Source organism: Glandiceps talaboti, chromosome 18 (assembly GCF_964340395.1).
Source record: "Glandiceps talaboti chromosome 18, keGlaTala1.1, whole genome shotgun sequence".
In the NCBI taxonomy this organism is placed as follows: domain Eukaryota; kingdom Metazoa; phylum Hemichordata; class Enteropneusta; family Spengelidae; genus Glandiceps; species Glandiceps talaboti.
Window position 1 is genome coordinate 21,161,110 of NC_135566.1, and position 27,510 is coordinate 21,188,619.

The following is a 27,510-nucleotide window of genomic DNA, read 5'->3' on the forward strand; positions in this document are numbered from 1 at the left end:
GTGTACATGATCAGTTCTAATCTCACCAGTGTACATGATCAGTTCTAATCTCACCAGTGTACATCATCAGTTCTAATCTCACCAGTGTACATCATCAGTTCTAATCTCACCAGTGTACATCACCAGTTCTAATCTCACCAGTGTACATCATCAGTTCTAATCTCACCAGTGTACATGATCAGTTCTAATCTCACCAGTGTACATCATCAGTTCTAATCTCACCAGTGTACATCATCAGTTCTAATCTCACCAGTGTACATGATCAGTTCTAATCTCACCAGTGTACATGATCAGTTCTAATCTCACCAGTGTACATCATCAGTTCTAATCTCACCAGTGTACATCATCAGTTCTAATCTCACCAGTGTACATGATCAGTTCTAATCTCACCAGTGTACATGATCAGTTCTAATCTCACCAGTGTACATGATCAGTTCTAATCTCACCAGTGTACATCACCAGTTCTAATCTCACCAGTGTACATCATCAGTTCTAATCTCACCAGTGTACATCATCAGTTCTAATCTCACCAGTGTACATCATTAGTTCTAATCTCACCAGTGTACATGATCAGTTCTAATCTCACCAGTGTACATGATCAGTTCTAATCTCACCAGTGTACATGATCAGTTCTAATCTCACCAGTGTACATCATCAGTTCTAATCTCACCAGTGTACATGATCAGTTCTAATCTCACCAGTGTACATCATCAGTTCTAATCTCACCAGTGTACATCATCAGTTCTAATCTCACCAGTGTACATGATCAGTTCTAATCTCACCAGTGTACATGATCAGTTCTAATCTCACCAGTGTACATGATCAGTTCTAATCTCACCAGTGTACATGATCAGTTCTAATCTCACCAGTGTACATGATCAGTTCTAATCTCACCAGTGTACATCATCAGTTCTAATCTCACCAGTGTACATCATCAGTTCTAATCTCACCAGTGTACATGATCAGTTCTAATCTCACCAGTGTACATCATCAGTTCTAATCTCACCAGTGTACATCATCAGTTCTAATCTCACCAGTGTACATGATCAGTTCTAATCTCACCAGTGTACATGATCAGTTCTAATCTCACCAGTGTACATCATCAGTTCTAATCTCACCAGTGTACATCATCAGTTCTAATCTCACCAGTGTACATCATCAGTTCTAATCTCACCAGTGTACATCATCAGTTCTAATCTCACCAGTGTACATCATCAGTTCTAATCTCACCAGTGTACATGATCAGTTCTAATCTCACCAGTGTACATGATCAGTTCTAATCTCACCAGTGTACATGATCAGTTCTAATCTCACCAGTGTACATGATCAGTTCTAATCTCACCAGTGTACATGATCAGTTCTAATCTCACCAGTGTACATCATCAGTTCTAATCTCACCAGTGTACATCATCAGTTCTAATCTCACCAGTGTACATGATCAGTTCTAATCTCACCAGTGTACATCATCAGTTCTAATCTCACCAGTGTACATCATCAGTTCTAATCTCACCAGTGTACATGATCAGTTCTAATCTCACCAGTGTACATGATCAGTTCTAATCTCACCAGTGTACATCATCAGTTCTAATCTCACCAGTGTACATCATCAGTTCTAATCTCACCAGTGTACATCATCAGTTCTAATCTCACCAGTGTACATCATCAGTTCTAATCTCACCAGTGTACATCATCAGTTCTAATCTCACCAGTGTACATCATCAGTTCTAATCTCACCAGTGTACATCATCAGTTCTAATCTCACCAGTGTACATCATCAGTTCTAATCTCACCAGTGTACATGATCAGTTCTAATCTCACCAGTGTACATGATCAGTTCTAATCTCACCAGTGTACATGATCAGTTCTAATCTCACCAGTGTACATCATCAGTTCTAATCTCACCAGTGTACATCATCAGTTCTAATCTCACCAGTGTACATCATCAGTTCTAATCTCACCAGTGTACATCATCAGTTCTAATCTCACCAGTGTACATCATCAGTTCTAATCTCACCAGTGTACATGATCAGTTCTAATCTCACCAGTGTACATCATCAGTTCTAATCTCACCAGTGTACATCATCAGTTCTAATCTCACCAGTGTACATCATCAGTTCTAATCTCACCAGTGTACATCATCAGTTCTAATCTCACCAGTGTACATCATCAGTTCTAATCTCACCAGTGTACATGATCAGTTCTAATCTCACCAGTGTACATCATCAGTTCTAATCTCACCAGTGTACATCATCAGTTCTAATCTCACCAGTGTACATCATCAGTTCTAATCTCACCAGTGTACATCATCAGTTCTAATCTCACCAGTGTACATCATCAGTTCTAATCTCACCAGTGTACATCATCAGTTCTAATCTCACCAGTGTACATGATCAGTTCTAATCTCACCAGTGTACATCATCAGTTCTAATCTCACCAGTGTACACGATCAGTTCTAATCTCACCAGTGTACATGATCAGTTCTAATCTCACCAGTGTACATCATCAGTTCTAATCTCACCAGTGTACATCATCAGTTCTAATCTCACCACAACATCACAACTCACACTCTCTGTTAATATACTGACCATGATATAAATGATTATATTTCTATTGTAAATAACTTGTATGCCACAATTCACTGTTTTGATAACCATATAATTTCATCTTTACAAATTATCGTCCTATTTTGTTTGTTTTTTGGCAAACTAACAAATATTCTAAGAGTGTCTAGCAAAAACAATGCATTATGACTACAGCTGGGGAAGTGATTGAAATACTTACTGAGTTAGAGTTAGTTGCTCTTTCTTCTCCTTCCAGCTGACACAGCTTTAGAAAGACTGCTTCTAATGTCTGTAATAGACACAGTCAAATATTCACATCATATAATTATAAGAGGACTTAATGAAAATACTACCAAAAAACTATGCATGCTTTTACTATCATGACATTATAATTCATGTTCTGGCATTGTTTGAACTGTTGATTGCATAGTTCCTTTACATTGTGGTATAATAAACTATGTCATTGGATTACTTATAAGCTATATCCCAGCTTTGACTTCAGTTAAATGCAAGTGATAGCTACATATACTTCAGCAATAAGTAGGATACTGTGAGAATCTCTTAATATGCAAATTACATTTAAAAAAACCATATAAACTCAGCTTGTGCCCCTTTAAATATAATTTCACGTTTGTTATACACATTTGGAAACTTTACCTTTCTTATTTGTACATACTCTAAAACAACAGCATTGTGATGATACAGAGATTGATGTGATTTGTATGACCATAATTAATCTGACATGATTTCTGAAAACAAGGTTTTTGCTAAATACTGTTACAGTAACTTTTCATGTAATAAAGTGCTCCTAATAAGCACCACCTTCTAGTGGTGGCCGTATTGAAAGAAAGAGCGCTCTCTAGTGGTAACCATTTTTAGCAGTGTCCTCTAGTGGTGGTGCTTTTAAACACACAATGTCTTAAAGCAACCCTTTTTAACAATAGCCTTTTTTCTTAACAACACTTTAATAATAATATACTGATAATAGCACTTGTAAAGTACCATATATTCTAAAAATTCATAGGTGCTGAACACTACAATGTACAAAAGCAATAACTTTAGTGGTGGCTCTTACAACAAATCTTTACGTAAGTGGTGGCGATTTTAAACACACATTTATGAGGTCAAATTTGCACTGCAGTGTACGTGTACAAGCGTTGAATGTTGAGTGATCTTACATTGAACTGTATGCAAATCATACAGTAGAGTAAAGCCCAATTCCATGATGTCACATCATGAATAAGTAATAGCAAAGGAGATCCATCATGCTATGACAGTCTCTCGCGCTTTCAGAACTTGCTGTTACGATCAGTACATGGTTATAGTATTGCTCCGGATCAGAGTGAGGCAAAGACTTTAGTTTTACATAAAACATAGTAAAAAAGGCACAAACGACTGTCGACAGTCTAATAAATGATTTTCCAGTTTCCTTCTGACTGTAATTGTCATTTCTACATTGTAAGTCATTTAAAAGTTGAAAGTATTGGATTCACCAATTGGTATCATTAACTTATTTTTCTGTCCTTTTTACTTTCTTTCTTTCTTTCTTTCTTTCTTTTTCTTTCTTGTTAATTTTATCAGATGACCAATTAACCATTTTTAAGTATTCTGATGAGAGCTTAAAATTGAAAGAATTTCACATACATCATATTTCTGCTAAATAAAAATAAATATTCTGTATGATAAGGAAGGCTACATTTCCATCATGAAATGAAAATATGAAATAAATATTCCTAAGAGAGGTTGGTCCTTAAATGAACGAAAGATGTATTTGTTGTTAATCGCTTCCACTTACATCTAGCTTGTGTTGGTCTATAAGGTTTTGTGGCGGTGACTCTGCCAATAGAACACCACTTCTCATCATGCCAACCATCGCAGCCTGCCTAGCTTCTTCAATGTAATGAGTGGTAATGATAATAGTCACATGACCAGACTTAGTTAGCTCCATTAGATGCTCCCATATTCTAAATTTTTCAAAGTGAAAAAACAGACACATGTTACAGAGAGACTATACAAGTCAAGTATTCACTATCTACAGACAGAGCTACAAGTTATAATATAGAAACTATGTATGTATCACTATCTATAGACAGATATTAAAGTTATATAGAAACTATGTATGTATCACTATCTATAGACAAAGATATTAAAGTTAAATAGAAACTATGTATGTATCACTATCTATAGACAAAGATATTAAAGTTATATAGAAACTATGTATGTATCACTATCTATAGACAAAGATATTAAAGTTATATAGAAACTATGTATGTATCACTATCTATAGACAAAGATATTAAAGTTATATAGAAACTATGTATGTATCACTATCTATAGACAAAGATATTAAAGTTAAATAGAAACTATGTATGTATCACTATCTATAGACAAAGATATTAAAGTTATATAGAAACTATGTATGTATCACTATCTATAGACAAAGATATTAAAGTTATATAGAAACTATGTATGTATCACTATCTATAGACAAAGATATTAAAGTTATATAGAAACTATGTATGTATCACTATCTATAGACAAAGATATTAAAGTTAAATAGAAACTATGTATGTATCACTATCTATAGACAAAGATATTAAAGTTAAATAGAAACTATGTATGTATCACTATCTATAGACAAAGATATTAAAGTTAAATAGAAACTATGTATGTATCACTATCTAGAGACAAAGATATTAAAGTTAAATAGAAACTATGTATGTATCACTATCTATAGACAAAGATATTAAAGTTATATAGAAACTATGTATGTATCACTATCTATAGACAAAGATATTAAAGTTAAATAGAAACTATGTATGTATCACTATCTATAGACAAAGATATTAAAGTTATATAGAAACTATGTATGTATCACTATCTATAGACAAAGATATTAAAGTTAAATAGAAACTATGTATGTATCACTATCTATAGACAAAGATATTAAAGTTATATAGAAACTATGTATGTATCACTATCTATAGACAAAGATATTAAAGTTAAATAGAAACTATGTATGTATCACTATCTATAGACAAAGATATTAAAGTTATATAGAAACTATGTATGTATCACTATCTATAGACAAAGATATTAAAGTTAAATAGAAACTATGTATGTATCACTATCTATAGACAAAGATATTAAAAGTTATATAGAAACTATGTATGTATCACTATCTATAGACAAAGATATTAAAGTTAAATAGAAACTATGTATGTATCACTATCTACAGACAGATATTAAAGTTAAATAGAAACTATGTATGTATCACTATCTATAGACAGATATTAAAGTTAAATAGAAACTATGTATGTATCACTATCTATAGACAAAGATATTAAAGTTAAATAGAAACTATGTATGTATCACTATTTATAGACAAAGATATTAAAGTTATATAGAAACTATGTATGTATCACTATCTATAGACAAAGATATTAAAGTTATATAGAAACTATGTATGTATCACTATCTATAGACAAAGATATTAAAGTTATATAGAAACTATGTATGTATCACTATCTATAGACAAAGATATTAAAGTTAAATAGAAAACTATGTATGTATCACTATCTATAGACAAAGATATTAAAGTTATATAGAAACTATGTATGTATCACTATCTATAGACAGATATTAAAGTTAAATAGAAACTATGTATGTATCACTATCTATAGACAAAGATATTAAAGTTAAATAGAAACTATGTATGTATCACTATCTATAGACAAAGATATTAAAGTTAAATAGAAACTATGTATGTATCACTATCTATAGACAAAGATATTAAAGTTAAATAGAAACTATGTATGTATCACTATCTATAGACAAAGATATTAAAGTTATATAGAAACTATGTATGTATCACTATCTATAGACAAAGATATTAAAGTTATATAGAAACTATGTATGTATCACTATCTATAGACAAAGATATTAAAGTTAAATAGAAAACTATGTATGTATCACTATCTATAGACAAAGATATTAAAGTTATATAGAAACTATGTATGTATCACTATCTATAGACAGATATTAAAGTTAAATAGAAACTATGTATGTATCACTATCTATAGACAAAGATATTAAAGTTAAATAGAAACTATGTATGTATCACTATTTATAGACAAAGATATTAAAGTTATATAGAAACTATGTATGTATCACTATCTATAGACAAAGATATTAAAGTTATATAGAAACTATGTATGTATCACTATCTATAGACAAAGATATTAAAGTTATATAGAAACTATGTATGTATCACTATCTATAGACAAAGATATTAAAGTTAAATAGAAAACTATGTATGTATCACTATATATAGACAAGCTTAAAACAATCAAGACTGGAGTCCTCACTGTGCATATGATGTCAGGTAGTAGTGAGTTCTATAGTTTTTCAAGCATGATGTCAAAGTGAAATTACAGTCCAACACAATTCATACAGACGCTTTCTAGGGAAAAATTGCTGCTAAATACTGCCCTCAGTGCCCAAACTATGCGGTCTGGCTCTTTCGTCTTTTGATAATGGAAATATGACAAGGTTGATGACTGAGCTTTTTAAAGCTTAGTATATACACTGAAAGAAATTGAAATCAACCCCATCTCATCGTCGGGGGGGGGGGGGGGGTACATCAAAGGGGAAGTTTGGACAAATTTGGAATGCTTCCTTTTATTTGACATTTTTTGAATGTTCTTACTTTTCTCTAAGTAATGGGTCAACTCCTACTGTTGGTTCATCTAGAATCAAAAGTTCAGGTTCATGCAGCAAGGCTACAGCAAATGATACTCTTCTCTGCTGACCACCACTGAAATATAAAAACACAAGTGTACTTACATTCTTACTCAATTTACATATCATATCAAATTTTGGGTCAGTGTTTTTGTTAAGGGTGGTAAAGTTATCCAAGTGTTTTACCATGGTTGCTAGCCAAAGTTATCCAAGTATTTCACCATGTTTGCTAACAGAAGTTATCTTGACAGGTGTTTCACTATAGTTGCTAACCAAATTAAGTTATCCAGGCATTCTTTGTATTATACTAATTTTCTGTACCATGTACTAAATATGACATTCTCTGTACAAAATATGGCATTCTCTGTTACCATATATGTATATGGCATAATCTTTGTACCATACATAACATTCTCTGTACCAGATATGGCTCTTCATACCTGGATGGCATTCTCTCTACCATATATGGCATTCTCTGTATTCTATGTACTATATGTGGCATTCATTGTATCATACATGGCATTCTCTGTACTATGCATGGCATTCTCTGTACTACACATGGCATTCTCTTTACTATACATGGTTCTCTGTACCATACATATGGCATTCTCTGTACAGTACATGGCATTCTATTTACTATACATGGCATTCTCTGTTCCATACATGGCATTCTCTGTACTATACATGGCTTTCTTTCTACCATACATGGCATTCTCTGTACTATATATTGCATTCTCTCTACCATACATGGCATTCTCTGTACTATACATGGCATTTTCTGTACCATACATGGCATTCTCTGTACCATACATGGCATTCTCTGTACCATACATGGCATCCACTGTACTATACATGGCATTCTCTGTACCATACATGGCATTCTCTGTACCATACATGGCATCCACTGTACTATACATCACATTCTCTGCACTATATATGGCATTCTCTATATCCCACATGGCAAATTTCTCTGTACTATATATGGCATTCTCAGTACTACCGTACATGGCATTCTCTGTACCACACTTGCATACATGGCATTCTCTGTACTATCGTATATATGTCATTCTCTGTATGGACATGTCATGACCACACACTCCCTTCTTCTTCGACTGAAAACGAAACAGTAAGAAAAATATACATATACAAAATGTACAGGGAGAAGAGGAAACATGTCACAAAATATCTCGATCACAAGGAGAAAGACAATGAATATTAATATAATTTTATTGCCATTTGCATTAAAAATATTGGAAATTGGCTTTCCATGTGTTCTTATAAATAGAGGCGAATAAAATTGAAAACTAAAGATTGGAAAGAAAACAACAATTGAACAAGTCTTCATAGATGACATATACCCTTGGCTCTTCTTTTAGATGTAAAACGAAATCCAGTAATATTGTTCTGAATGTTGATAATGGTTTGTGTTTCGATAAATTGAAGGTTGCTGATCATTTTAATTCATTTTTTACAACTATTGCCTCTCCACTTGTTGATAAACTTTCAGCTTGTACCGGTCGCTATGGTGTTTCCCATATTACACAATTTTATTGTTGTAAAGATATCTCGGACAACATGTTTGGTTTATCATCTGTTTCAGAAGATCAAATTTATAAGCTATTGGGTAATGTGAGTGACAGTAAAGCGACAGATTTAGACAATATTCCTGCAAGATTTGTAAAAGATGGTGCTTCGATTATTGCCAAACCCCTAGCTCATATTATGAATATTTCTATCCATACGGGTACTTTTCCTGATGATCTGAAGAAAGCAAGAGTTGTGCCTCTGTACAAAAAGAAGTGTAAAACTGAAGCTGGTAATTATAGGCCTGTGTCTGTATTGAATATTGTTTCAAAGGTGTTTGAAAGAGTGGTGTACAATCAAATTAATGATTATCTTGTCCAAAATAGTTTACTGTATGAATTCCAGTCTGGTTTTAGGCCCTCTTATTCTACTGATACATGTCTAATTCACCTGTCAGACTATATCAAACAAGAAAATGATAAAGGGAACCTCACCGGTATGGTTATGTTAGATCTCCATAAGGCCTTCGATACGGTACATTATGATAATACTATTAACTACACTTAGATATTTAGGTCTAAATGAAATATCAGTAAAGTGGTTCAAATCGTATCTAACTGGTAGGTCACAAGTCGTTGATGTCCATGGTGTTCATTCTGGATCTAAAGGAATTGCATGTGGGGTCCCCCAAGGCTCTATACTCGGGCCTCTTCTATTTCTGATATATGTGAATGATATGAAGGCTGCAGTTAAGTGTAAACTTATGCTGTATGCTGACGACTCAGCATTGTTGGTATCAGGGAAGGATATGTTAGAGATAGAGGAGACCCTGAGTATGAAGTTGACATCCGTTAGTGAATGGTTAACAGACAATAAGCTATCTTTACATCTGGGTAAAACTGAGTCTATTTTATTTGCCTCCAAGAAACATTTGCATACAACTAATAAAATCAATGTGAGTTGTAACAGGAATGAGATTGAATCTAAGGCGAGTGTGTCATACTTGGGGGTTTCATTGGATCAGTCTTTATCTGGTGAGATTATAGCTTCTAGCGTGCTATCAAAGTGCGCAAACAAACTTACATTTTTATACTGTAATACTCATAAACTTTTAATCTGAAAACAAAGAAATTACTTGTCTCGGCTTTGATTCAGTGTCATTTCGACTATGCCTGCTCATCGTGGTACAGTGGTCTCACAAAGAAGTTGAAGGGTAGACTACAAGTTCTGCAAAATAACATCATGAGATACATACTTAGTGCTGCTACTAGAACACACATTGGATATAATCAATTTAAACTTGTACCCGGTAGGTATGTTCCCAGTAGAATTGAGGGTTGAGCAATTAAAACTCAATCATATGTTCAACATCATAAATCATTGTGCTCCTGAGTACTTATATTGCAATATAGAATTGGTCTGTAATCGGCACAGTTATAGAACAAGAGCGAGTGAACTGTCATGTGTAGTTCCAAGAGTCAGTGGTATGGGTAAGAGTTCATTCGCTTACACAGGCATTGGTCTTTGGAATAGTCTCCCACTCTCAGTGAAACAATCTCATACAAAAAATAGTTTTAAAAACCATGTCAAATCTTTTCTATGGAACAAATTAGAGGTTAAAGAACATAATATTTTGTAACTTTTTAGTCCTTCCTTTTTTTAAATTGTGGGTGTAGTCTGTGTATTTTATAAATTTTTTTAAATTTTTTTTTGGTGCTCTGTCATCTGTAATACATTTAAAATTATTTTAATTATGTTTGTTTGTTTGTTGTTGTTGTAACAATTTTGCCATGGCGTTTTGAATACCCCTATGAGGACCACATTGGAAATAAGTGTTTTTAAAATACTTTTATGTGTTATCCTCGGTGAATTTTTATCCTTGTATTTTAATATGTACTTGTATAAATTTTTACCCAAATAAAATCAATCAATCAATCAATCAATACCCTCAAATGTGACTGAATGGAAACATGATTTAAAAGAAATTGGTGGCAGGAAATAAATACCACAAAATGTTGTGATAATGAAGGGTACTATCGCTCAATTTCAGTAACTTAACCTGAAGATCCAGGATTAGGTCAAAGGTCAATGTCTTAAAAGAAAGTTAAACCTGGCAATATAGGGGTTGACACTTGAATGTAGTTTCCATGTACTATGTTTTAGTTAATTGATAAATTGGTAAATCATGATTGTTCACTACAAATATGGCTGCCATTGAGTAAATGTGATATGAGCACCAAAAATAATGACTGTATGTTTATCTGGTTCTGTATTATCTATATACATGATCTAAAAGACATCAGCCACACATAATTGCTACAAAGTATCTGCAATTAAGTAATAGCTTAATTTTGATGGTCTATGAATAGAGTCTATGATTGAAGTTGTTTAGTTATGTAGTATTAAATTTAGTGAGTTTGCTGGCCGGACAACTCTCTTGAGTCTCAAGTGTATTCAACTCTTTGTTGGTGATGTTGTTAAACTAGATAGTGATGCCATACATTAAAATACTCTCTATGACAGTGCAGTAAATATTGACTAAAATACAATGACTCATTCAAAATTTCTTTGCACGTCTCAGAAAATAAAGATGCTATTGTGCTTTCTTTACAAGATGTTCAGTATTTGTTTGCCAAGACAGGTGATGTGAAAGTTGAATACCCAGAAATTTGAAAATAGTGACAATTTCAATTTCTCTACTATGAATATCGATTGGGGTATGAGTCATGCCAGCTTTTCGAAAATTGACAACAACTTCTTTGGGTTTGTTTATAATATAATTGTTTATTTTAATTCTTAAAGAAATGTGCTACACTACGTCTCAGCACATTGTACAATAAACTAACAACTAAAAATAAAAAATAATTCAACTGTTACAGCTATGGAAACACAGAAAATACCCCAATTCTAACACTGAAGTCAAGGACCACTTAAATTTACAATTTAATTTCTATATCATATGCAGACTCGCTGTTGTCAGTGATTAAGCCTATGGCAGTGGTATCATTGGCAAACTTAACAATATTATGTTGATACAAAAAAGTACAACGGTAGGTAAAAAGGGAATACAATAACTTTGAATAGCACCAGACTGACCTGTATTTAAAACTGAAGATGAGACTGTAACTGTTGTGGTCTATCATACAAAAAACTGAAAATCCACTTACACATAGAAGAACTAATTCATAGCTTTGAAGATATAATTGTATATGCAGAGATAAAATCGACAACGAGCATTGATTTCATACATAAGAGTTGAGTTTGTCTAGATGAATTTATACTGTGAAGTGCAAGACATACTGTAACAGTGTCTTCGACAGAGCGGTTGAAATGGTGCACAAACTGATATGAATCAATAGTTTTTGGCAGTACAGACATTATAATACAAGATTAGACATTTGAAGCATTTCATGATTACAGACGTAAGTGCAACCGGTCTATAGTCATTCAGACACTTGACTGGAGATTCTTGGATATCTTAATTGAAACACGGTGGGCACAATACACTGAGAACGAGAGGTATTGAATATGTCCATAAATACACTTGACAGTTGATCAGCTCAATGACGAAGGGTTCAAAACGGAATATTGTCTGGACCTGCCACTTTATATGAGTGTACACTCACAAAACACTTATACGTACATCAGACTCAATGATAGTAAAAGGCTATTCTTTGTGATCAGTATCTAGGCGTAAGGGGGGTCTAAATTCTTCTTGTCAAAACGAGCATAGAAATCATTTAGACAATCAGGAAGGTTAACATTGATGTCAACTATTGTATTTGATTTACTTTTGTAGGATGTAAGTGCTTCCAATCCCTATCATAAATGTCACAAGTCATTTCTTTGAACTGGTCTTCAAGTTTACCACAATACTGTTGTTTAACAGATTTTATTGTTTTATTTAGTCTTCAGACTTGGCTTTTAGTTTTACACGAACATCTCTGTTGAACCATGGTTTCTGATTGTGAACAGACTTAGTAAGATTCGATGCAGAAGTTTATATGTTATTTGTCATCAATTCAATAATATATATAGTACAGGGAATGCCATGTATGGAACAGATAATGACATATATGGTACAGAGAATGCCATATATGGTACAGAGGCCATATATGGTACAGAGAATGCCATTTATGGTACAAAGGCTATATATGGTAAAGAGAAAGCTAGAAATCTAATTATATTATATTTATAGTTGGTCCTGACATTGTTTACCTGAGTTGTCCTATAATCCTTGTCCTTGGAGGTAGATCTAGGAATTCTAACAGGAACTGAATTCTATCCTTAATATTGTTTTCCTTCATTTTATGAAGTCTGCCAAAGAATGTCAGTGTCTCGCCTATAGTGAATTCACTATACAGTGCTGTCTCCTGCAATCATACAAATACATGATAAACCAATAGGAATATTTATTACTGTCAAAGAACCTGTTAACACATTTTGACAAAAGTTTCAACTCCAACATCAAAATTTAAAAAAAAATTATTTTAGCCCACCCTTATAAGTGTTATCTTAAATGGTCCCTTTCATACTAGTGTCAAAACAACTGTGTTGCCACATACAATTGGATGATCCTAATTGCCACCAGGTGTCCTTCACAGCATATGCAAATTCAATCAAGTTGTTTACCTACTTTCCAGCCATCTGTCAAAACATAATATAGTAATTTACTACTTAAAGGTGATTCAAAATGCTCAGATTCACTATCGCTAATTTGCTAGACGACATGTTTGTGAAATGCATTCTGGTTTTAAAACTTTTAAAAAGCGTCTGCAAACACCTTAAAATGACCTTTTTTCAGTCAGTTCCCTTCGGATTTACTTTGAGAGTTTTCGGGTATTTCCGGTCCCGCCTAGACCACGGGATTTTATGACGTCATAAGGGGTACACGTTAGCACTAAGACTATGACGAGCGTAGTCAACAGGTGAACAAAACTCAACAGCATTGTGAAAAAATACATTGCTGGTGGTTGTAATAGACATCAGTAAACAAAAACTACACTCTACATGTCTTATTAACCAACATTTACCGATATTTACTCACACTTTCTCACTAATTGGCAGTGTCTGTGGGTATAAATGCTAAAATATGATCTCCCCATATTATGGCAAAATAAATCAAAACGGCTAGACTTAAAAGAGTTTAACTTACTTCTTTATCTATAACTGTATCAGTACACACGTATGAGCAGTACCAGGTGCCATACCATATACCTTACCTGTGGCATATATCCCATCATCCTCCCTGGTACCCCATGCCCAGCTGTACAAGACGCCATACCATATATCCCACCATCCTCCCTGGTACTCCATGCCCAGCTGTACAAGGCGCCATACCATATACCCTACCTGTGACATATATCCCAGCATCCTCCCTGGTACCCCATGCCCAGCTGTACAAGGCACCATACCATATACCCTACCTGTGGCATATATCCCAGCATCCTCCCTGGTACCCCATGCCCAGCTGTACAAGGCGCCATACCATATACCCTACCTGTGACATATATCCCACCATCCTCCCTGGTACTCCATGCCCAGCTGTACAAAGTGCCATACCATATACCCTACCTGTGGCATATATCCCACCATCCTCCCTGGTACCCCATGCCCAGCTGTACCAGGTGCTTTACCATTGACTGTGATTTCACCTTGGTCTTTTGTTAGCCTTCCCAGCATACATCTCAGAAGAGTTGTTTTACCACATCCACTTGGTCCTAATAGTCCATAACTATACATAGATACAGAAAAATTAGAGTCAAACTAACCAACTATCATTTTGACGTTGTTGACGTTATGGATTCAGAGCATGTTTTAACAATGGTAGACATAGCCCTACCCCCCCCCCCCCCTGCTATTGACACTTTAATGTAGTCTCCATGTATTAGCGTTTTTGAGTTAATTTGTAATATAAATCATGATTGTTAACAACAAAATCAAAATCAATATGGTTGATATTGAGTAAAAAGTAATGCATTGTGTATGTTTATCTGGTTCTGTATTATCTATAGACATGACCTAAAAGACATTAGCCACACATAATTGCTACAAAGTGTCTGCAATATGTAAGTAATAGCTTAATTTTGATGGTTTATGGATAGAGTCTATGATTGAAGTTAATATTTAGTTATGCAGTATTAAATACAGTGATATACATGATCATTTGGCTGTTGCTATGGGTGTAGTCATGTTGCTAGATATATTTGCATACATTTTTGAATGTTTTTGTTCACTTGTGTATGAATTTCTGATATCATCTTTGCAATATGTGTTATCATTTGGCTGTTGTTATGGGCATGGTCTTGTTGCTAGGTACATGTGCATACATTTTTGGAATGTTTATTCATTTGTCTTTCAATTCCTGTTGTTATCTTTGCAATATACGTGATTATTTGGATGTTGCTATGGGCATGATCTTGTTGCTAGGCAAATTTACATACATTTTTTGAATGTTTATTCAATTGTCTATTAATCCCCATTGTTATCTTCACAATATATGTGATCATTTGGCTGTTGCTATGGTGTGGTCTTGTTGCTAGGTACATTTGCATACATTTTTGGAATGTACATTCATTTGTCTTCCAATTCCTGTTATCTTTGCAATACATGTGACTATTTGGCTGTTGCTATGGCGTGGTCTTGTTGCTAGGCAAGTTTACATACATTTTTTGAGTGTTTGGTCAATTGTCTATTAATCCCCATTATCTTCATAATATATGTGATCATTTGGCTGTTGCCATGGGCGTGGTCTTGTTGGTAGGCAAATTTACATATATTTTTTGAATATTTATTCAGTTGTTTCTCTTTGTGAAATACACGATGGTTTGGCTGTTGCCATGGGCATGGCTATGGTTGCTAGGGATATTTGCAGGATATTGTATCCTTAATATTTATTCATCTATACATCCCTAGATGCATTCCCATTACATTTCAGCCCAATCTGTTCAGTAGTTTTGAAATTATAAATTTTTGACCAAAAAGACACATTTTTAGCCCTAATTTGCATATCACTGATGGCACCACCATATCATGAACAATTCTTAGTATAAACACCCTGGAGAATGTTTCACCCAAATTTCAGCCCAATCTGCCCAGTTCAAGCTTTTTGACCAAAAATCAAATTGTTTGACCCAAATCACACACCAGTGATAAGATCTGATTTGATTTGAACAGTTTCCCAACTAGACACCCAAGGTAATACACCAACAAAATATCATGGCAATTGGTCCAGTAGTTTTTGACTTTAAGTCATTTACACACACACACACACACACACACACACACACACACACACACACACACACACACACACACACACACACACACACACACACACACACACACACACACACACACACACACACACACACACACACACACACACACACACACACACACACACACACACACACACCGGGCGATCCCCATAGCACTACTGAACCTCATCGTATAATGGTATCATGGACAGCCTTCCAATACAAAATGGTATACTCCAATGATATCCCACAAATGTGTATTCTAGATATGCAAAATGGTATGTTCTACAGACACCACCACACAGTAATTTTTTTACAAATCGTATGAAGAGCAGAGAAACAGGTGATAGAATATCCATACACATAGTTACAACATGTACTTACATTATACCTTGTGGTAAAGTGAGGTTGACTCCTTGCAAGGCATGCAAACCTTTACCAACCTGTCCATAGGTTTTATGCACATCACGACAGATCACTGCATTGTTATCACCATGAAAGGACGCCATTACTGCAGGATTACAGATAATATCAAAATCTCAAATCAAAACATTATTATTAATACATTCTAGAGTTGCACGAAATACATTCTATTTCTCGGCGATGGTCCGGGTAGCTTGCATTTAATACATTTAATACATTTAATACATTCTAGAGTTGTACGAAATACATTCTATTTCTCGGCGATGGTCCGGGTAGCTTGCATTTAATACATTTAATACATTTAATACATTTAATACATTTAATACATTCTAGAGTTGCACGAAATACATTATATTTGTCGGCGATGGTCCGGGTAGCTTGCATTTAATACATTAAATACATTTAATGCATTTAATACATTTAATACATTCTAGAGTTGCACGAAATACATTCTATTCCTCGGCGATGGTCCTGGTAGCTTGCATTTAATACATTTAATACATTTAATACATTTAATACATTCTAGAGTTGCACGAAATACATTCTATTTATCGGCGATGGTCCCGGACCGTAGCTTTTTGTCGGCGATGGTCCGGATAGCTTGCATTTAATACATTTAATACATTTAATACATTTAATGCATTCAATACATATAATACATTCTAGAGTTGCACGAAATACATTCTATTTCTTGGCGATGGTCCGGGTAGCTTGCATTTAATACATTTAATACATTTAATGCATTTAATACATTCTAGACTTGCACGAAATACATTCTATTCCTTGGCGATGGTCCGGGTAGCTTGCATTTAATACATTTAATACATTTAATGCATTTAATACATTCTAGACTTGCACGAAATACATTCTATTTCTCGGCGATGGTCCGGGTAGCTTGCATTTAATACATTTAATGCATTTAATGCATTTAATACATTCTAGAGTTGCACGAAATACATTCTATTTGTCGGCGATGGCATTAAATGTATTAAATGTATTAAATGCAAGCTACCCGGACCATCGCCGAAAATAGAATGTATTTCGTGCAACTCTAGAATGTATTAAATGCATTAAATGTATTAAATGTATTAAATGCAAGCTACCCGGACCATCGGCGAGAAGTAGAATGTATTTCGTGCAACTCTAGAATGTATTAAATGTATTAAATGCAAGGTCCCGTACCGTCTCCCGATACTAGAATGTATGTAGCTTGCATTTAATACATTTAATACATTTAATGCATTTAATACATTCTGGAGTTGCACGAAATACATTCTATTTATCGGTGATGGTCCGGGTAGCTTGCAGTTAATACATTTAATACATTTAATACATTTAATGCATTTAATACATTTAATACATTCTAGAGTTGCACGAAATAAATTCTATTTGTCGACGATGGTCCGGGTAGCTTGCATTTAATACATTTAATACATTTAATGCATTTAATACATTTAATACATTCTAGAGTTGCACGAAATACATTCTATTTGTCGACAATGGTCTGGGTAGCTTGTATTTAATACATTTAATGCATTTAATACATTTAATACATTCTAGAGTTGCACGAAATACATTCTATTTGTCGACGATGGTCCGGGTAGCTTGCATTTAATACATTTAATACATTTAATGCATTTAATACATTTAATACATTCTAGAGTTGCACGAAATACATTCTATCTATCGGCGATGGTCCCGGACCGTAGCTTTTTGTCGGCGATGGTCCGGATAGCTTGCATTTAATACATTTAATACATTTAATGCATTTAATGCATTTAATGCATTTAATGCATTTAATACATTCTAGAGTTGCATGAAATGCATTCTATTCCTCGACGATGGTCCGGGTAGCTTGCATTTAATATATTCAATACATTTAATACATTTAATGCATTCATTACATATAATACATTCTAGAGTTGCACGAAATACATTCTATTTCTTGGCGATGGTCCGGGTAGCTTGCATTTAATACATTTAATACATTTAATGCATTTAATACATTCTAGACTTGCACGAAATACATTCTATTCCTCGACGATGGTCCGGGTAGCTTGCATTTAATACATTTAATGCATTTAATGCATTTAATACATTCTAGAGTTGCACGAAATACATTCTATTTGTCGGCGATGGCATTAAATGTATTAAATGTATTAAATGCAAGCTACCCGGACCATCGCCGACAAATAGAATGTATTTCGTGCAACTCTAGAATGTATTAAATGCATTAAATGTATTAAATGCATTAAATGTATTAAATGTATTAAATGCAAGCTACCCGGACCATCGGCGAGAAGTAGAATGTATTTCGTGCAACTCTAGAATGCAACTCTGTTATCTATTAGGCAAATTTACATACATTTTTTGAATGTTTATTCAATTGTCTATTAATCCCTGTTATCTTTGTGAAATACACGATCGTTTGGCTGTTGCTATGGGCGTGGTCATGTTGTTAGATATATTTGCATACATTTTTGAATGTTTTTGTTCACTTGTGTATGAATTCCTGATATTATCTTTGCAATATACATGATCATTTGGCTGTTGCTATAGGCGTGGTCTTGTTGCTAGGCACATTTGCTGCATTTTTTGAATGTTTATTCATTTGTCTTTCTATTCCTGTTATCTTTGCAATATACGTGATTATTTGGCTGTTGCTATGGGCGTGGTCTTGTTGCTAGGCAAATTTACATACATTTTTTGAATGTTTATTCAATTGTCTATTAATCCCTGTTATCTTTGCGAAATACATGATCGTTTGGCTGTTGCTATGGGCGTGGTCATGGTTGCTAGGGTATTTGCATACATTTTTTGAATATTTACTCATTTGCCTACCAGATGATTTTGTTATTTGACCAAAATATACTGCCATTTGGTTGTTGCTAAGGGCATGGTCATGGTTGCTGGGGCCAATTTTGTCAAAATGTTTTAAAGAAAATCTGCAGAATAACACTTTCAGAAACATTTCACCAAGTTTCAGAATTGGTGACAGCACTTTTTGAGATATAAGTTTTTGACCAAAAATGAACATTTTTACACCTAATTTGCATATCACTCATGGAATCATTGTATGCTTAATATTTCTCTGTCCATATATCCCTAGATGCATTCCCATTAAATTTCAGTACAATCTGCTCAGTAGTTTTGGAATTGTAGATTTTTAACCAAAAAGACACATTTTTAGCCCTAATTTGCATATTACTGATGGAATCATCATGTCATGAACAAATCTTACATTACACCCCCTTAAGAATGTTCCCACCAAATTTCGCACCAATCTGCCCAGTTTTTGACCAAAAATCACATTTTTGACCCAAATCACACACCTGTGATGCGATCATTTTGATTTGAACAATTTCCCAACTAGACACCAAAGGTAATACACCCATAAAATATCATGGCAATCAGTTCAGCGGTGTTTGACTTTAAGTTGTTTACACACACACACACACACAAAGACAGACAGACAGACAGACAGACAGACAGACAGACAGACAGACAGACAGACAGACGCCGGGCGATCCCTATAGCACTACTGAACCTCAGTTCAGTTGGGCTAAAAAGCAATGAAAGCAGCTAACATTCCCAGACAACTGGATTAACAACGCAATGAAACCATAAACTGGGCAGTTCATTCCTGTTTTGGTAACTTTAAAATGCTGTCATCATAAATTACATTTTGAATTGAATCCTGGCATCATTTAATACTACAATCTAATATGTAATAGACAAACTTTACTGAAATATTGTTTGCCAATTGTGTGCTACGATCATTTCAAGGTTCAGGTGCACATGGTGCATGTTTTAAAAAAAATATATTTTGAGATGAGTTAGAAGTGGGATGAGTTGGCACTGAGACGAACTGATTTGGTAAGAATTGGCTTTGGGGCGAGTGACTGGGTGTTCCCCCTCCCCACCCTCATCCCTCAACGCTTTGCTCCTTCGACAACACATCAACACGTGTAGTGTACTCATGATCACAGTCACAAGACTAGACTAATCGACTGCATCTGCTAACCTTTGACCAGGTCCGTACGTCCAATCACACAGACTATGTACGTACGTACGTACAACCGTGGCATGGAATTGCTATATATTGCCATTCGGGTCAATACACTTTTCCGGGCACACATTACGCAAAAGTACATGTGGTAGTCCTCCCCGGTCTAGATCTAGTCTAGTCCTGCATACGGAGTTATTCGGGACTCGATTCTGACAATTGTCCCTCCCCCTCCGTCCTGCGAAGAGCCAGCCGTGAAATACGGACTTACTAAAAATGCCGGTAACTATGAATAAAATCGCCCAGTGGTCAAATATTAGCAATAAATCTATTATTTAGTCTGTTTGTCCTGCTTGCATACGGAGTAAGTCGTCCCTTCCCAGATCCGTCTCCTGTGTTGTGTGAAACGCGAGCACCGTCTGCCAGCAGGACTAACGCAAAATCAGTCGAGACTGGACGCTATTTACACAATCTTATAGACCGTTTAATACAAAAATAAATACTATATATATATAATATCTCTACGTCTACTATATATTGCTCCGCGAACTTCGAGACATGATATAGCATCTTCAAATTCAATCGTCCACCAGAACAGAGTTGTGTCGGAGTTCTCTAGACCCCGAGCGCATATCAAGAGTAGATACAAATGGCCATTGACATGACTAGAAATTGAATATGCAACCATTGATGTATTTGGGGAGATACTAATACATCCATACTATTAAATATTAGAATACTTGCATCCCATCCAATCCCATACATCCAATGGATCAATTCTTATCAATTATAAACCCGTGACATGGTATAACCAATACCTCCATGGCAGAACTGACCTGAGTTTTGTTCCTATGACAACTACGTATGATCCTGACTAGTATCACACAGTCCTATCCATATACACCTGTTAAATGATGAACCATGTACGATGTAGTAGTACTACGAAGTGTCACTGTCAGTCTAGTAAACTGTATGGTTGGATGGTACGAGCCTCTGAGGGCGCTCTAACAAGTGTGACCTCTGTCCTCCCTACTTAAGTGGGGGGGGGGGGGGGCAATAAGAACTACGATCTAGGATTTTAGGATTTAGTACCTGCCCGGGCACTAGCACCTAGTTTCTAGCGTACCCGATAGTTTCTACTAGTACAACCCCTTCTAGACTTTACTTAATTTTTCGAACTTATTTCAAATTACAGTCACCATTCTCAATCTCTTCTATAAGGATAGCGTGCTTTAGTCATGATATAAATTATAGTTGACCATCTGGTAATTATGCATTCATTTATTACATGTACCCTAACAATAGGAAAGGTACTTGCTTTAGTTCTTCCACAGGGGTGCTCAGGCTCAGTTAGTTTTGTTTTTTGCGAGTTATTTGCATTTGTGACCAAATCGGGGGGGGGGGGGCAGTGTTTGTTCGTTGGTTTGTTGTCGTTTATTCATGTATGTATCTACTCATGTGTCGGGTAGTTTGTTTGTTTGTGTTTGTTTATTTATTTGTTTGTTTGTTTGTTTACTTGTTTTTTTTGTTTACTTGTTTGTTTGTATGTATTTGTAAACAAAACTAACTGAGCCTGAGCACCCTGTGGTTCTACCAGCAACACAGGGTACAGCGAGCATGTAAGTGATTGAATTGATTGATTGATTGATTGATTGATTGATTGATTGATTGATTGATTGATTGATTGGTTGGTTGGTTGGTTGGTTGGTTGGTTGGTTGGTTGGTTGGTTGGTTGGTTGGTTGGTTGGTTGGTTGGTTGGTTGGTCGGTCGGTCGGTCGGTCGGTCGGTCGGTCGGTCGGTCGATCGATCGATCGATCGATCGATCGATCGATCGATCGATTGATTGATTGACTGACTGATTGATTGATTGATTGATTGATTGATTGATTGACTGATTGATTGATTAGGCGGTTGGGAATCCGTGACATTAAGTGGCCAAGTGATATACCGATTGAAAATCTCAAATAGAATATAGATATTTAGGCAAAATCTCCATATCTGTTTTCTAAATATCTAGATAAATTTCATCCAATTTGTGTGGCGGAGATGAAAATTGCTCATTAAAGATTCACCATATTTTACAAATATTAGTATCAGGTATTTAAACTCAAAATTGCTAACTTTAAAATCAAAGCCAATAGTGGTACACAAACTGGCCGCGTAAGCTGCGGTCAAAGACGGCTTTCACAACGGGATAAGCTCTATATATACACAACTCCAGGTGTTAATTCCAATTGTCGATGAGAACCAATCACAATAAAGGGCGTCCCAAACCACCAGCTTTGAATTGACATTTTGGCGAGAAACCATTGTCTATGATATCCACTAATAGTGACGCGAAGGTATTGCACATGTTGTATTGAGAAACAGCCAATCAGAGTGCACAGCACAAATTGTTTTCTTTTCTTTGAATTTACAAGTATTTCAAAAACATCCTTGCATAACATACACGGGGGTTCACACTACATTGATAAATTGTTCATCGCGAAATGCTAATACTGTAATTGGGCAATGTACGTTTGTGAAAGTGCTCAGGATGTGTTTCCCCCGTTTGAATTACATTCCTTAGTATAATATGTCATTGCCCAACAAATGTAAACAAGATCAGTACGATTTCACCGGTACCTGCAGCATCGAACGTACATTTATTGGCGACACAGTTCAAAAAAGCTGACGCAAGTAAAGGACCGGTCAGTTTCTTCGGCCGGGGGGGGCGGATTTGTAAGGGGGTCACCCTGTTTTTGAAATTGGCAGTAGGGGGTCATGCTGTTTTGACAATAATGGATAAGGGGGTCATTGTGTTTTGGATTGTGATGGAAGAAAAAAATCCTTTTCTACAATGGCATATAGCCTTTTGAAGTTGTCTGAAATGTGGTACACGTAAATATTTGTTCTTCTCCTTGTTTCTTACATGAATTCTTTAATATTACTTATTAGTTCAAACATAACTATACATATACATGTATTACCTTGCTACCACACTAGTTACAGAACATGTCATGTAAATGCTTGGCTGTTTCACAATCAATGCTTCACTTAAATATTGCACTTTGGGACAAAAGTGAACTTGAAGGTTTCGTAATGGTAATCTTCATAGATAGTTTATAAAAGAAGTTAATCTAAAATGTTCTACTGGTCACTATGAACTTGTCAGAAGGGATTAATACACTTTCTATTTTGGACACTACGTGTTATTGACACTACAGATCACCACATCTCATCAGATTCCAGTTTCTATTATACACTAGGTATGACCACCTAAAGTTCTCTAACATGCAGGTGACTTTACTATACATGCAATATTAATGCCCGACATGGGAAACTCATTTAAAACTTACATTTACGTTAGCTATTCGAAGCTTGGAAATATTACCTCAAAGGCTATGAATAACCTAAACATTGCCTTAGTCGAAGCAAAAAACTGCAGATCTGCCAGGGGGAAACCCCAAAGACTCCCTCACCCCCAGAGGTCACACATGCATTCAACCAATAATCAGATGCACCAACAACCTTTTTTCTGTCATAATGGTATTAAACTTTTCTTAAATATTTTCACCCAATTCTAATTTGAGGTGATATTGTCTTTTAAAGATGTGAAGGTAGTCTAAATTTGCCTTAAACTCCAAATCTCCCCTACCAATGATACTACCAGTAGATGTGCTGACCTTTACTATATGTAAATAATGATGCCATTTAACTTTTTAAGAACATATTTCAACTCTATGTAAGTTATAAAGCACAGTTTCTGATACTTGATGGTGCTGTCTTGAAAAGCATGGATTAAGTTATTGCTTGAAAGGGTCTGAATAGCCTAAAAATTGGCTTTAAGAGTTAAAATCCTCCAGGGCTTCTAGAGGAAGGCCCCTCGGAAGTCCATCTGAGGTGGACATATCCCAGTCTCAAGCTCTTCCCCTCTTTCTATCAAGATGCTATCAAAGTATATTTCAAAAATATTTCAACCCTTTGTAGTTGCTTTTTACATGTTGGAAATTATTGTCTGAAAGGGGTCTGAGTAGTCTCAAAATTGACTTTTCAGAGTAAAACACCTCCAGGGCTTCTAGGGGGAGACCCCCCTCCCCCATAAGAGATATACATATTCCCTTCTCAAGCTCTCCCCTAACTTTCACTGTCAAGATGCTATTAAACTCCTTTTGGAATACATTTACCTTGTGAAGTCAATAATTATAATTACAATAGCGCTAACCTGGGATATTATAAAGTAGATGCAAGACAGTCAAGCAGTCCACACTGAGTCACGATCAAAAAATATCTGTCATGTGAATATTATATGGGGGTCATCATGGTTTAGAATTAGGTGATAGGGGGGGTCAACCTGTTTTTGGTTTTATAGATAGGGGGGTCAGTGACTTTTTGTCGGTCCGATCTACGGTCCGCCCCCCCCCCCCCGCCAGGCTGGAAAAACTGACCGATCCCTAATAATCCCAGAATGTAATGTAAAAATGTGTTCCATAAATAGTTCAGACATAAACGTAACTGTGATTTTCCATATCTCTATGTTAACGTCGCAGTTTTTACAATCCGGGAAACAAGAAAACATGTTAGTAGTATTTCAGCAATTGCATTATTTTCCTCCAGTTTAAAATCAGTTATAGTCTATATTCTATGTTTTCTTTTAATCCCAGAATGATTTACAAAATATACAATAAACTATTGTATATATTATGTTAGTTTCAGTGCACACATTTGAGGGCGTTCTACATAATTTAAGATAATTCATACAGGGGTTCTTCAAAATTCTATTACAGGTAATGCTGTTTATACATCAAATATTGGGTTTGCGTTATGAATACCAAGAGATGGTTAAGTTTCCTTGGTATATATTCTACTGTAAGTACCATTTACATTGTAATATACTGAGGAAAGATCTAAAAACGCAGATAATGACCGTTTAAAAGAGTTATACGTTATAATACAATAATGATAATGTCACTATTTATTTCGCGACTGAGTGCACAATTTAACGCTTTGATTGATAATTCACGTTTATCAACTAAGGGAAAAGTCACTCTTTCGTATAGTATGGTTTTCCTTGAATAATGTTCAGATGTCGTAAAAACTGAACGGTCCCTAAAATAAGTAGCTGACTCGCTCGTTGGATTTACACTCTTACACACATGGTATGGCGTTGAATGCCTGCCAATATTCGAAAATTCAATACTGCAATGACTATATGCAATACTGCAATGACTATATGCAATACTGCAATGACTATATGCGATATGACTACATGAGATGATTACATGCGATATGACTACATGCGATGTGACTACATGAGATGACTACATGCGATATGACTACATGAGGTGACTACATGCGATGCGACTACATTAGATGACTACATGAGATGACTACATGCGATATGACTATATGAGATGACTACATGCGATATGACTACATGAGGTGACTACATGCGATGTGACTACATGAGATGACTACATGCGATATGACTACATGAGATGACTACATGCTATACTGCGATGCGAGATGATGACATGATATGCGGCGATTTTGTAATGACGTTATGCCATTCGTAGATTATTCAATATGCATAAGGGGTAGACCATTCGATATCCTGGGGGGGGGGCTTTGAAGATTGGTGGAGAGTCATTATTTTTTTTCCCACCTGCTTGCCTGAGAATTATTTTTTTCTCCTTCGCCTATGCTGGCAACTTTTTTTTTCTTTGCTTTTCTGAGATATCCGTATTTTTTTTACGTCAATGTTGAACACCTACATTTGTTGCCACAATTTTCTGTTTGGTTTTGGCACACGGTAATAGAGAGAGTAAAAAGATGTTCTATGACACACATATTATATTTAGAAAACTACATATTTCATACATGTTTGATTTTCAATTAAATAAACATCGTTGACAGTTTTTATGCCATGGTATGGTGACACACTGAAAATACAAATCGGAAACTTGATTGGTGAGCTCAAACATTCAGATAGACCAGTCAGTTTCTCAAGCTTGGGGGATGGGGGTGTCAGTGTTTTTTTTCCATTGGGCCGACAAAAAGTCACTGACCCTCTTGAATAAAGTTTCATAGCATCTGACAGTAAGTTGTAGAGGGAAGAGCTTTGAGACTGGGATATGTCCACCTCTTGTGTGTTATTGTGTGTGTGAATGGGGGGGGGGGGTTTCTAGGGTTCTACAAAACGGCCTGGAGGATTTTTACTTCTAAAGGCAATGTTTAGGCTATTCACAGACACTTTCAGACAATAATTTACAAGCTTTACAAGGCAGCTCTAACATGTAAAAAGCAACTACATAAGGTTGAAACATGTTTGAAATAAAGTTCCATAGCATCTTGACAGTAAGAGGTGGAGGGAAGAACTTTGATTTGATTTTGGTGAATCTTATTGTTGGTTTAACGAATGAGTGGCCTCTGGGGTGATGGAGTGCAAGGGGTCCCCCCGCCAGATCTGCAGTTTTTTGTTTCTATTTAGGCAATTTTTAGGTTATGCATAGCCTCTGAGATATATATTGCCAAGCATCGAAAAGCTAAAGTAAATATAACTTTTTACCTAAATTGTCCATGTTATAAAAGTGGGCCTGTAACATTGGTATAGGGGCATTGATATTGCATGTATAGTAAAGTTACTGATGTGTTAGAGCACTTTAGGAGGTCATACCTAGTGTACAATAGAAACTTGAATTTGAGTTGTGGTGTCGATACATGTAGTGTCTGAAATAGGAAGTATAGCATCCCTTTTGACAAATTCATACTGAAGAGACTAGAACAATTTAGATTAAGTTCTTTTATAAACTATCCAATAGTATGAAGGTTACCATTACAAAACCTTCAAGTTCACTTTTGCCCCAAAGTGTAAGATAAGTGAAGCACTGATTGTGAAACAGCCAAACACTTACATGGCATGTTCTGTAACTAGTGTGGTAGCTAGGTAATACATGTATTATATGTATAATGTTATGTATAGTTATTTATGAACCCTTACATGAAGTAATATTTAAA

At 35.3% G+C, this 27,510-nt stretch overlaps 1 protein-coding gene across 1 annotated transcript in view; it reads right to left on the reverse strand.

Annotated features, from left to right (window-relative positions):
• Positions 1-21,483, reverse strand: part of LOC144448938 (ABC transporter G family member 20-like) — a 66,201-nt gene extending 44,718 nt beyond the window's left edge. The window contains exons 1-7 of the mRNA XM_078139320.1: positions 21,350-21,483; positions 16,469-16,595; positions 14,400-14,559; positions 13,044-13,198; positions 7,270-7,377; positions 4,357-4,525; positions 2,782-2,850 (exon numbers count right to left, since the gene is read on the reverse strand). Coding sequence (XP_077995446.1) covers positions 2,782-2,850; positions 4,357-4,525; positions 7,270-7,377; positions 13,044-13,198; positions 14,400-14,559; positions 16,469-16,593 — 786 coding nt within the window. The 5' untranslated portion in view covers positions 16,594-16,595; positions 21,350-21,483. The remainder of the gene's footprint in view (positions 1-2,781; positions 2,851-4,356; positions 4,526-7,269; positions 7,378-13,043; positions 13,199-14,399; positions 14,560-16,468; positions 16,596-21,349) is intronic.
• Between the last annotated feature and the right edge of the window lie 6,027 nt (positions 21,484-27,510).